Here is a 12436-nt window from a genome sequence, read left to right as displayed (position 1 = left end):
ATACTGCATGGATGAAATGAAGTGCACCGGGACAGCTGGCAAGTGGGTCCATCTTAGCAAGCTACCTTTTTTTTTCTACTGCTGATTATAAAAAGTATTTCTATACTACAGCCCTCAGGTGGTCAAAGCGCGCACAGCAGAAGGAGCAGCAAAATGTCCGCTAACCTGAAGCAAAAATTGTGGTAAAAACGGTTTCATTCCTTACATTCTGTAATTATATATATATATATATATGTATATTTTTTCTTGTTTAAAAACATGTTTTTTAGGAGGCTAGAGCAAATTAATGACATTTACATTAACGTCAATGGGAAAAGATGATTTAAGATATGATCTGAACAAGTTAAGCTTGTATCTCAAGGCACCATTGCATTTAGATGTATGAATGATAGAATTTCCAAATTAATACAAAACAGTCACTCAGCTAAAAACTTTATTGTTGCAGTGACGGACTAGCCACAAGCTGTTTGTCTGTTCTGTTAAATCACGTGACGTGAGTTAAACCCTTGCACAATTCTTGACTACGCAGTCAATTGCCATTGCTATTCGGAAAGAAGCTTATTGGAATATTAATTAACAATGAGACCTTACAAGTTTGTGTCTGCCAGATCTCCTAATTCTTGTTTTCCAGTGATTGACTATAGATTGAGATCATCCGTCTAATATTAGATTAATGCTCGCTCTTAACATCCTAGGCTCTATTAACACCCCGTGCCCCTTTAAAAATGTAGCAACTTTAGGTCTAATCGGCATTCACGCGAATTTACGCTGGTCACGAAACCAGAAACCCTGAACTCTTTCTTCCATTATAAAGACTTGGTCTTAAGGTCTTAATATTCAATTGTCAGTACACTAATTAATCAAATCAGTTCGTACAAATAAACCTATTTACAGTTTTAGAATGGCGGTGCACACATCCACACAGATGCAGGATAGAAAAATATCATGCGTTATCTTGACTGCAGTGAAGACCTTTAAATACACATTGAGCAAGATGAAAAGAGGAGAAAAGCATTGTCCAGTGGGCTAGTTTTCATCCTTACAGCGAATGAAATATTTCATAATTTGGTTGATTTGTTCCCATGCTCGCTGTTAATAAAAACGTGTGTTCTCTCGGGATATGAAGGTACGTCTGTTCTGGTTTTGGCAGCTTTTATTCCTTATTCGCTTCCCATCTGTGAACCAAAATGGTGCTCCATGCTTGTTGCCAGAGTCTAGCCTCCTTTGGCCACCATGGTGTCCTTGGATAAGTAAACCACCCAGTAAACCATGTTAAATGCTCCAAAGGACACTGGAAAGAGGATCCGTGCATACTTGTCAATTTTGCTGGTTCCGCCCATCCCGGCAGCGCTGGGCTGGGAGCACGGAGTTTGTTTGAGCTCCGCTTTGTTCCCCATCATCTGGAGGCGCTCCAGTTTGGGCCCCAGCAGATGCTGCAAGGAAGCGGCGGCGGCGTTTTGCGTCTTGCACGGCGTCCCTACCGTCACGTCTGGCGTGGATGACGCTGCCAGGGGCGTGTTTTTCACAAGCTGTTTGACTTCCGACGACGAAGCCACGCTGAGCACGCTCTCGGATTTGGGGCTGGAGCGGGAGAGGGTGGGCGAGCTGCTGTTGACGCCGCTGTTTAAAGGTCTCGGCGGTCGGGCTCGCCCCACTCCTGAAATGTTGCTCGTGGACTGGGCTCGCTGGTGATTGCGCAAGTCTTGGTGGCAAATGTAATTCATGCGCTTCCTCAGGTTACCGTTGGTGTCTGGGTTTTGCTGTGAAAGCAAGTAAGATGTCAGTTGCATTGGAAGGGCATGCACAAACCGAGTTTTGCACAACTTGGAACAAGGAGTTGAACGGTGTATTTATTTTAGTAGTCTTAGCAATAACCTGCATTTTTTCTTCCTCTGTTTTTAAATATTTGGAGTGAGATAATTGAAGAAAAAAAACAACGGTTTAATTCTAAGTAATAATGCAACGCACATGGACAAGTTGTGGAAAAGAAACACCCACAGTGGTCACAGAAATAACTTGAATATGACAAAAGTATTAATAATAAATGAAAAAAATCCTCTCTGTAAGCACAATTATTCAGAAATGTGCATGTCTACGTGTTTATGTTTGATTTTTTTTCCTTGCATTCATCCTCCTATATCGCAAAAGTGTGTTGGCGGAGTGTAAACCTTGTCATATTGATCTGATTACAGAGGCCCTCACACAGATGGCCTTCATGGCGAATCGGACGGCAATGCAGATGTCACGTATCAAGGATTTCACTCATTTCACACAAGCTTAAGACAGAAAGTAGGTAGCACTGCATCACAGTAGTAATGCAGTAGAGAGTCAAAGAAGCTTATCCTTTGGGAGTTGATGTTTTCCAACAGGCAAGAGTGTGAAGCTGCCTGGCACTAAAGCATTTGCAGAAATAATCCACCCCCACCCAACCTCTGAAACTGAAAATATTCAATGTCCAATGTGGATAACCGAGTTGTGTGTGTTTGCTTGTCATCACGGCAGGTGCTATCAAAGTGGACCCATCACGCAGTGACCCTTACGTCCAATCTTTTCTAGGGTCAACAGGATCGGCTTTTGCGTAAAACAGCATTTCCACCCGCCAGCAGCGGGGTCTCTAGGAAACCTATACAGATGAAACTAGGCTGTGTTGCCGTGGCAACCTACTTAATCCACCGAAGTGCGGGTGTCACCCGACTGCATTCAGGCGTGATTACACCATAGTGGGATTTGGACTGGAGGAGGCAACTTAAAGATGTCAGTGGGGAAAAAAAAGTCATCATTTAATAATATGGAATTCAAATATTTACTAAAATGAAAAAAATAATCCAAAATAAATAAGGGAAATTTTACACCTATCACTTAATATTGTGCTGTTACTTTAGGTCTATGTCTGAAAAAGGAAGTATGGTTATATATCATAAAGTGTTTTTTAGCACTACCGTTATAATAGTACACGCATGTGAACACAGAGTTCTATTTTTGTAATGGACAAAAATCCTGTGAGGCTCAAGGCCTGCACAGAGACAGTAAGACCTGACATTGACGAGTGAAGACCGGTGGATCTGCGTGTGGTAGGGCTGCGCCGTTGTGGGAGGCATAATCATAGAATGAGTTTGTTTCCCTATTTCTAAAAGTAATTTGAAGCCATTCATCCATCCACTCATTCCATCTGTCCGTCCATCCATTTTCACACCAGGTTAATCATTTATTGGAGCAAAAATCTCATCCTTCTCTTTTTCTGTCATGGCCACTTCAGGTCGGTTAAATGTCTGCTAAGCACATTTTGTGAGAGGTGTGCTGAGTGCTCAAACTGCACTCAGATTATCAGCCATGCTTATATTTGAAGGACACGACATTTACCTGCAGCACCTCCTCCGTGTCCTTGACCTTGACTGGCGTGGTTTGAGGTACAGGCGGGCATTTGGCCGGTTTCTTTTTAGCCCGCTCGAGCTGCGCGTTGAAGTAGTTGACAGCAGCAAACTCGATGAGGGCAGAGAAAACGAAGGCGAAGCAGACCGCAATAAACCAATCCATGGCCGTGGCGTACGACACCTTGGGGAGGGAGTGGCGAGCGCTGATGCTGAGAGTCGTCATGGTCAGCACCGTGGTGATGCCTTCAGGGGTTCAAAAAGAGAGTTTGTAAGTAAATGACACAAAAAAAGTGATGTCGGATGTTGAATTCACTTCGTTTTGGGATTAAAGGAAGTGAACTCAGCGAGCCTCGCTGACACATTAAAGCAAGCACAACAGTAATGTATGTCTAAAATAGAAACTGCATCAAAGGTGCTTGTACACATTTATGAGCAGTGTTTCAAGCTCAAGAACGTGTTTTGACAAATGAGTAATAAACTATTTTCTATGCCACGTATCCCCATGAGGATCAATCGTAAACTGATTTAGGGTGAGAGAGAAGAATAACAAGGCAAGCCATTAAAAAAATATTATCTTTGTGTTATGTAATTAATTACAAGGGAACATTATATTGTGCAATCGTGTGCTAGTATCACTCACTAAAAATATACTATTAATGTATTAATTATTCACATGCTGGGTTTAAATAACTCAGCAATGGCTTGGTCCCTTTTGGAGTCGGACCCAGTACGGCAGTAACCCAGTTTGGTTTATTTGGAAACCTTTGTTAAAATTCCGAATGAGCAACATAAATGTCACCATGCAAAAACATTTTTTCTATCTGCATTCCTGTATACAATCAGAAATGTTTTGACTGTGGTAGTGTAAATGAAATGCAAAGTATAATAGTTTGTTTGTGTCTACAGATGGCAAATATGTTTTCTTCTTCTTGAGCATTAAGCTGAATATTTATTGCACAGTAAACTCGCAACTCTGTCTGTGCAGTGTGAAAAAAGTCTTTTGTGTTTGTTCTGTTGTTTTTTTTAATGAATTAATTCAATGTATTTTTAATGTCATTTTTTGGGGGCATTTCAAGCAGGTGGGTCAAGACCCAAAAGTGGGTGGATCGTTATGAGAAAAACATATAAGGGGATTTATGTATTACCAACATGACAATTAAATATTTTACAAGCACATTTTTTACACCATTATTGTATTTACTGTAAATACTACTGTAACGTGTATGTTTCAAATTTATAAAAAAAAATTCAACAATATATTTTCTTTCTTAATTCTTGAAGTGGGTCGCGACCTAATGACAGTAAGAAAATATAATTCCCAGAGCGACAGCAGTTGAAAACTACAAATTTACATTATTTATTGCCCAAATTTACTCTAAGCCATAGGCACAGATCAACTCAAGTGAAAAGGTGTGCATGACAGCGCTAAAGGACACAATGTAATGATTCTGATGGAATGTCACATTGTCGCTGTCACGCTGCCATGAAAAAAATTAGACGAGATGAATGCATATACCAGAGTGTATACAAGGTCATGCGCGGCTCCTACAAAAATAGAAAGATGCTCTATATGCTAACAGTGCACCACTCGTCCTCTGTGTCTTTAACCAATAACCATAATTGAATTTAGAGGAAAATCTCCTTTACATTGACAGACCAGAACCGTTAGCGTGCCACAGAGTCCTTCCTGAACATAAATGCATCCACTCGCAACCGGAGGTGACCGCTATATAATTGCATGTCAATCATAGGCAACCAAATGAGAATGCTAGGTGGTTTGTAGCTTCTGGGCGCAAGCTGAGGATAATGACGTATCAGCAAAATTATTTGGTAGCCTTCCATGAAAAAAATGGTCACTGAAATAGCTTGGAATTTACTCAAATGCATATTTGACACATCGCAAAAGCTTCTGGGAGAATTTCCTTCGTTTTATTATTTTTATGTTTCACTAGTAGGATATCTCAGGGGCGCCCACTTCCGAGCAGCCAATTTAAAGTTAAAATGCAGATCATGACATGTGGCATGGCAAGTTTAATTATTGCAGCATTGTTATTAATTTTTTTTTTGACAGAAATTGGCCTTTTGATGCACTGAAAATGTCTTCAATCTTTAACTTCAGCTCATTAGAAAATGGGAGCAAAAGTGTCGTATTTTTGTCGGCTGGGAAGTTCTTGCTCCCCTGTAACTTCAAATCTGTACCCTCACCGATTTATTTGTATCCTCTTCTTCAAATCCAAATAGTCTTTGGTCAAATTCTTAAATGTACATACACCCAAGATCAAGAGCAAACACATTTAAATATAAATTACAACTCAAAGGACCATGTTTTTCTCTATTTGTGTTTCTTGAACTGTTTAAAGCATGAAAGAAAAGTTGAAATCACTTTTGTTTTTTTAGGTACCCATCTTCTCATTGTAGTTGGCTCCACTGTACTTAAAAGGTGCAGCAAAGGACTTTTGTTCATGTCTAATCTTAGCTTTCAAAGACAAATGTGTATCAGTACAGCAGCTCTTGATAACCCGCCGTAATTACACACAGAGAGGAGGCACTCCAAGCAAATTAACAGCCAGCCAAAAGGTTGAACACAATGAGTGAGGTCCACGTACCGAAAACTGTGCGCGCCGGGACCGACTCTTTATTTATCCAGAAGGACACTTGGGAGAGGATTACTGTCATTATGCAAGGGATATACGTCTGAATCATGAAGTAGCCCATTTTCCGTTTCAAGTGGAAGAAGACCGTCATCACCACATATTCACCTGTGGGATCAACACAGACGAATTAGCGTGATGAGCAAAACAGTCTGATAGATTTCACTCATGAAAGCTTTGGGCAGCTCATGTTTTATTTTGTCATCTGAAAATTCAAAAAACATCAAGATCAACCTTGACGCTGATGAAATGTTGGTTTAATTTTGCATGTGGCGTTGACGTAAAAAGGGACGAATATCCCTTGAGCCGAAGAGAGCACGACAAATGTCCGACAAGGTGGAAATGGAGAGAATCTCACCTGTGATGGATTTAATGGTTTCACTGGAGACCGTCTGGCCGATGAGATCGTACTGAACCAAGCTTGACGACTCGGGAGGGACCTCCACGGAGTGCTCGGGCCCTTTGGTCCAAGTATAGATCATCTCTGTTTTGGGATAGGCATCTGTGCACAGAAAAAAAAAAAGACATGACTGAGTAAAGAGTGACTCATGCTCAGGCTGAGAAAAATGACAGCACTTAAGTACTGACTTGCCTTGCTTGGGTTTAAACACATTTGAAACTTGAAGGTTAATACTTAAGGCTTACTTTTGGACTGACTCATCGCAAATTCTGCTGGGGCATGCATTTCGAAGGCTACTTCAAAGGTTACAGTTAGAATTTTGGTGGTAAATATCGATCTACACAAAAAATGAAATATTGGATGAGGTGAAAATTGAAGTAATCTGTCTCACCTCGTATTTTAGCTTTGATTCAAATGATTCATTTAATACTTCATGACAACTAATTTCTTAATGTGAAGAAAAACAAAGATTTCAAATCGTTCTAAATTGAATTGGCTTCATTAATCATTCCAAATGATCACTCTGACCTGAAAGTTTTCAATTGATGTAAATAATTTTTGAATGCTGTGACATTTTTTTTTACATCTCAAATAGAGATTTATAATTGTCGGAATTTTAAAATAAATTCAAAATTTAAGTTCTTTAAATGAGAACACTTATTTATACTTTATATACACTTATACTTTATATTTTTCACTATTGGAATAAAAGACAACATGCAAATTTAAGTGGCTATAGAATCAACGATTTTTTTTTTAATTTTCATGATTACAATCAATCTCTGAAAAATATATTTCATAACATTTTATTTACCTTAATTTGTTTAATTTTCCATTTAATTTTAACATAAAGTAGTGTGATTACGTAAATAATGTTTTGAGTTCTGTTAATCTATTCCAGTATTATGAAAACACAAATTTGGAAGACAGCTAACAGATTTTATTTATTTATGTTTGTTTGTTTGTTTGTTTAATGTCTTATTATCAAGATTTTTTTTTCTGTTCCTTAGTCTGTTCTTTACTTTGACCTAAATAGAGGCATAGGATCAGTGCCACCAGCTTTTACCAGTCTTTTTTTTACACAAGTATCTGTACTTGAATACTTTTTCCAACTCTGCTGACAACTCTGCAAAAAAAATCCATTAGTCCTGTTGTGTGGCTGACTTATTCCATATCAAGATGGCATTTTATGTCTCAATGTTTCCTTCAGAGTGCTTTGGCCACTCAATAAAATGCACAACAAAATGACAGCTGTCTTTGCCTTCCACTCCCTATGGGACTCCACACCAGCAGGATACTAACTGTGCTGCCAAAATGAAATGACTCTGGTGTGTCATGGAGTGCGCACACAAGTCCAGATGGAGAAGCAAAAAAAAAAGAGCGCGGGGGAATGAAGGCAGAGGAGAAAGAAGGGGAAATGAGCACACACACACACACACACATGCTGGCATATATGGAAAATATATGCATAGGTCTTTGCTATCCTGGGGCACAGGAAGGAATTCTGACCTTTCCTTTGCTTCAGGCCAAATCACATCCAGGGTCGTTTCCTCATGACTGGAGGTGAGCATCAGGAGAAGGAGGAGGGGGACGGGAGGTGACAATAACCGAAAACTGGGAATTTGTCCTCTACAATGTCATCATCACGCTGTGTAATTGACGGAGATTGGCCAAGAACAAAGGCAAATGTGATTTCCATTCCTTGTTTCTTTTTTGCAGATAAAATCTCTATCTGGCTGCTTCTGACTGATAAGAATGAGCTGCTGTATTTGAGTAGCACTTTAATTGAGATTTTTGCTGACCGGTAGACCCCCCCCCCAAACAATGGTGCTGAGTTGAGCTTTCATTGTTCACTGCTAAGTGCAACAATGAAATACACTACGTCATTATTCAGTATTAGTCGACTGTGATTTTGTGCTTTGCAGCAAATAATCCATTTCAGTGCCAAAATGGGAACAGTCATGTGATTGAGCAGCACACACTCACACAAAACTTACAGCTTCCAAACTTGAGGGGGCACGCATGTCCGTCCATAGGGAAGTCCACAAGCTTCATGGGACATTCTGCACTGATTGTCAATCTGTTGGCCATAAGACAGAAGAAAGGGAAACAAAGTGAAAGACTGACAGGAAGCATTTCCATTTTGCTACAATATTTAAAGTGTTAAAAATTGAATCAATAAACAGTGAACACCTCGACCATAGGAGCAGCACCAACTCAATACAGGGCTTTGTTTTTGTCAGTATTTCACGTAACACTATGCGGAGGCGGGTTAAAGGTAGGGCTGCGCCACTGTGGGAGTGATCACAGCTGCATTCAATCATGACCATCCAAAACTGCTTCTTTCAATCCCTATAAATGTGGTGGCCTAGTTGCACACTAGGGAGGACCTTGATCATGTTTTTTTTTTCAAATTTTTTTATGCTATTTTATGTTTGATCCGTGAACTTGAGTGCCTTGAAAGGTGCGTTATAAAAATATTATTATTATTATTATTATTATTATTATTATTATTATTATTATTATTATTATTATTATTATTATTATTATTATTATGACAACCCCACCCCCCAAATTGCTGTTCTCGCCCAGCGGGATGATCATTTTAAAACTCTAATATGATAATTCAGATGGACGCAGCCCCATTTGCAAAGTTAGGAAGGAAATGTGTCCTATTAAACCAGCCCTCCACCATGCACCAGTCTTAGATGTAGTCTGGGTCTAAATTGACTTTCTGCCACCAAATTGTCACTCCACCAGATGCGTCCTCAAGACATTCCTTCTGCTGCACCAGCCCGCTCAGATTGCTAGAGAGCCCAGTCTGCCAAAATTGTCAAATATTTGCAGAGAGCCTGGATAAGGAGCTGCTGTCTTTGGCACCATTATCTACAAAAATAGAGCCCTACAAATTTAAAGTTTTAAAGCTCACTACTATTTGGACATCAGGGATGGCTCTTGCAGGAAGTTAGTTTGGCAAGCAATGAATTATGAAAGTTCATCTCCCAGGACCTCATGGTGTAGAGAATGGTCCCGTTCTTCATGATCCGGAACAATTTGTTGGGCGCCGTCATGTTGTGGGCCACTGACTTCTTGCCGTTCCTGAAGAACGTGTCTGGCGTCCAAACTTTGGTCACCATCAAGTTATTCAGCCTTAAAATCTCAATCGGACCCTCATACATCAACCTGCGGTCCACCCACGTCTGACGAAAGAACACGTCCATTGTGTATTCCTAACGTAAGAATGGACAAACAAAGCAAACATCTGATTACATTTTTAATTACTTTGTGGACTGAAACTATTTGTACACTGCTCAAAAAAGGGAACCTCAATCCAAAACATCTAATCTCCATGAACAAAATACTCTAGTAATGGATCTGATCCAAGTCACGGCACCAATTGAAAGGTTCTGAGCAAGCTTTTACTGGTTCTTTTATCTTTAACGCTCGGTTGAACTATTTAATAGATGCCAGAAAGATTAAGACTGTGGAGCCATTTTCTGCCAACTGCAGAAAGTCTAATCTGTCCGAAACGATAACCCATGTGACAATATGTGACTCAGTGGTCTTAACTGGTTTCAACTGGTTAAGTGTACAAGTGTGCAGATTGGTAGGAAGATGCACAGTCAGGCAAAATCTCACGGTGGAATAAAGACTTGAATCAAGCCACCAATCTACTTGCCTGGATTTACATAGTTAGAAAAAAAACATCTTATTATCTATTGGTACCTGGGCTCACTCTAGTGGTATGAAAAAAAAAAAATACTGGCCAGGTACAGCTCAGTTGTATTTCACTTTTTAGTACAATTTTCCTATATTTAGCACAGTAAGTTGTGCATGATGTTACAGTGACTTGCAATACTCATATTTTTATGAAAACATACACCTCCTATGCTACTGTACAGTATTTTAATGTTGGTCATCGTGGTGGTACTTGGAGAATTTGCTATCTTTTAGGTTGTTCTTGTTGTAACACACACTTTCTATTATTGTATTGTTTTATTACGCGTCACTCATATGTTAAAAATTGGTTAACGGGATTTTTTATATACTTCTACCCGGCTTAAATGAGTGAGGATATCCCAGAAATCCGATTGGCTTTGATGAACCGTTTTTTGAGCAGTAGAATCTGAATTTGTAAGAAACGGAGTGCATACCATTTCAACATCTGAGACAGGACCAAAACTTGTCACATAAATGTCTGTCTTGACCTCGGTCACGGGACCTGATGAGACATTAAATCACGCATTCAACTTTAAATGCCCCTTCAAGTCACAATCCATTAGTCTTAGTCACACTTAATGTTTGGTGTAAACACCCTCTTCAATTTGTCAGGATGAAGTCAAAAGGCTTTCACTCTGACGCATCTTGCTTAATGGATGTTTAAAACATAATCCTGTTTGATTTTTTGCCCTCTAGTGAAAAAAAAAATGTGGACTTGACTGAAGCCTTTGCGGCGAGGATAAGCTCCAATGTGGATGTGCAATAATGCAATACACGCACACTGCTTTCAGACATGCTTGAGAAACAAATCTGCACTTTGAGCACTTGAACTGTACATTAAGCGTTTGTCCCATAATGTGATTATATAAGCACACTGCGTGCGATTTTAAAAGTATATGATATACCGTATGACATTGCGTGGGCCGTGATGTCCCGTTTGTTGGTCGTCTTAACCCACGGAGGGGGAAAATGTCGTCACAAAGTTCCAAAATGATCACTGCGTCATTTATTTAATCGATACGAGTTATGTAAGGTTATTTATGCACACATTATGCTTCATTAAAAGTAAGTTAATATTGACTTCAGAGGCTATTGCGTAGAATTAAACAGCTCGTTATTTTTTGCCCAAAGGGCGTTTTTTACTTCGAATAAAATCATGACCAAATTTAAAACACGTACCTCCGAATCCAGGTCTCAGTCTGTTATCGTAACCGTCTAGAAGTCGGTCTAAAATCCGCGTAAAATTCCCCGGATAGATCCTTTCATCCTTCTTTGTCTGTCCTGTGGTGTTCTTAACACTAGACAAGAAGGTCGAAGAATTTAGAGGTTAAAAAAAAGACAAAGGGGGGGAAAAGAGGAAGTTTCAGTAACCCAAATTTGGGACTCACCAAGTCGCCAAAGAGAAAAAGTATAAGAGAGTCATAAAAACGGGGTGCATCGTCGTCGCCAGCGCCTTTGTATTGGCAGAAAGCATCTTCGCATGCCATACTTCAAGCTTCTTCACATCTCCTCACTTCCAAGTGCCTCTTCAGGGAGGAGAAGGAGGAGAGGTCAGATGGAGCGGCGCACAGACGGAGCAAGTTCTCCCGGCCGCATGCAGTCTCTCCTCCGCTGCAGACGCGCCAAATACGCACGCACGCACGCACCTTCCAGCCCGGTCACACCTCCCTCCAGCCTGGATTTTAGCTGCTGCTCATTTTCTTTGCACTTGCATCCACAGAAAGAAGCAAATCCGCCTTCTCCTTCACTCCCTTTGCTTCTACGTGCGTCTTACCCTCCCATCCTTACAGCTTGCCTTTGCTGGGTTTTTTTCCCCCTCCAATATGCTTTCGTAAAACAATTCTTTGCATGATCCCGACATTCGTAAAGAAAAGAGGCGGTTCACATAAGGACAGTATGGCCTCGTCCTCTCAGCATTTGGTGTTTCCTGACAGTGTGGCTGTGACCTCCCCTGCTGCTTTGCATATTACACATAAGGCGTCCTCCCCTCGGAGTTTCTTTGCACAACTTTACCCTGGTGTAAAGGGCATCTAGGGAAAGAAGCTACATCTCCTGTTAGTATTTCCTGTAATTTCAAGATGTTTGGAAAATACAGGCATGCAAAAGTGGTGAGCACGGTTGCGACCCTGGTTAACTGAACAGACAACGGCTTTCAGGAATATTTCAAGATCCAGTGGAAAAAGAGATAAGTGAAATACTTGATTGGACTCAGCTTGTCATGATCCACCATGCTGCATATGCTTCCTAAAGAAGATTATCTTGTGACAGGTAAATCTGTGCAGAGAGGTTTAAAA

At 40.2% G+C, this 12436-nt stretch overlaps 1 protein-coding gene across 3 annotated transcripts; it reads right to left on the bottom strand.

The window, feature by feature from the left end:
* Positions 1-416: 416 nt before the first annotated feature.
* gabra4 (gamma-aminobutyric acid type A receptor subunit alpha4) lies at positions 417-12064 on the bottom strand. Of its 3 annotated transcripts, none has more exons than XM_049744984.1 (10): positions 11531-12064; positions 11322-11440; positions 10577-10644; positions 9432-9652; positions 8420-8502; positions 6381-6524; positions 5978-6130; positions 3553-3614; positions 3361-3450; positions 417-1760 (listed from the first exon to the last, which is right to left on the bottom strand). In XM_049744984.1, exons 1-10 carry the CDS (start codon positions 11614-11616, stop codon positions 1215-1217), a joined length of 1572 nt encoding a protein of 523 aa, XP_049600941.1. In that variant the 5' UTR covers positions 11617-12064; the 3' UTR covers positions 417-1214. The 3 variants fall into 3 exon arrangements, with proteins under 3 accessions (XP_049600941.1, XP_049600932.1, XP_049600925.1); XM_049744975.1 differs by having other exon boundaries at positions 3361-3614; positions 11531-11668; positions 11789-12063; XM_049744968.1 differs by having other exon boundaries at positions 3361-3614; positions 11531-12063.
* Positions 12065-12436: the final 372 nt, after the last annotated feature.

The sequence above is a fragment of the Syngnathus scovelli genome, chromosome 1 (genome assembly GCF_024217435.2).
Source record: "Syngnathus scovelli strain Florida chromosome 1, RoL_Ssco_1.2, whole genome shotgun sequence".
In the NCBI taxonomy this organism is placed as follows: Eukaryota; Metazoa; Chordata; class Actinopteri; order Syngnathiformes; family Syngnathidae; genus Syngnathus; species Syngnathus scovelli.
Note: the sequence above shows the minus strand (reverse complement) of the source record. Positions and strands in the feature narration are given on the sequence as shown.

Bases quoted from the DNA above. Each gene is read 5' to 3' on its own strand.
- gabra4 (XM_049744968.1), bottom strand. From the start codon at position 11,616: ATGCTTTCTGCCAATACAAAGGCGCTGGCGACGACGATGCACCCCGTT. The intron at 11,441-11,530 runs GTGAGTCCCAAA...CTTCTTGTCTAG, and splicing joins TTTTTCTCTTTGGCGACTTG to TGTTAAGAACACCACAGGAC. The intron at 1,761-3,360 runs GTAAATGTCGTG...TTGCTTTCACAG, and splicing joins ACACGGAGGAGGTGCTGCAG to CAAAACCCAGACACCAACGG.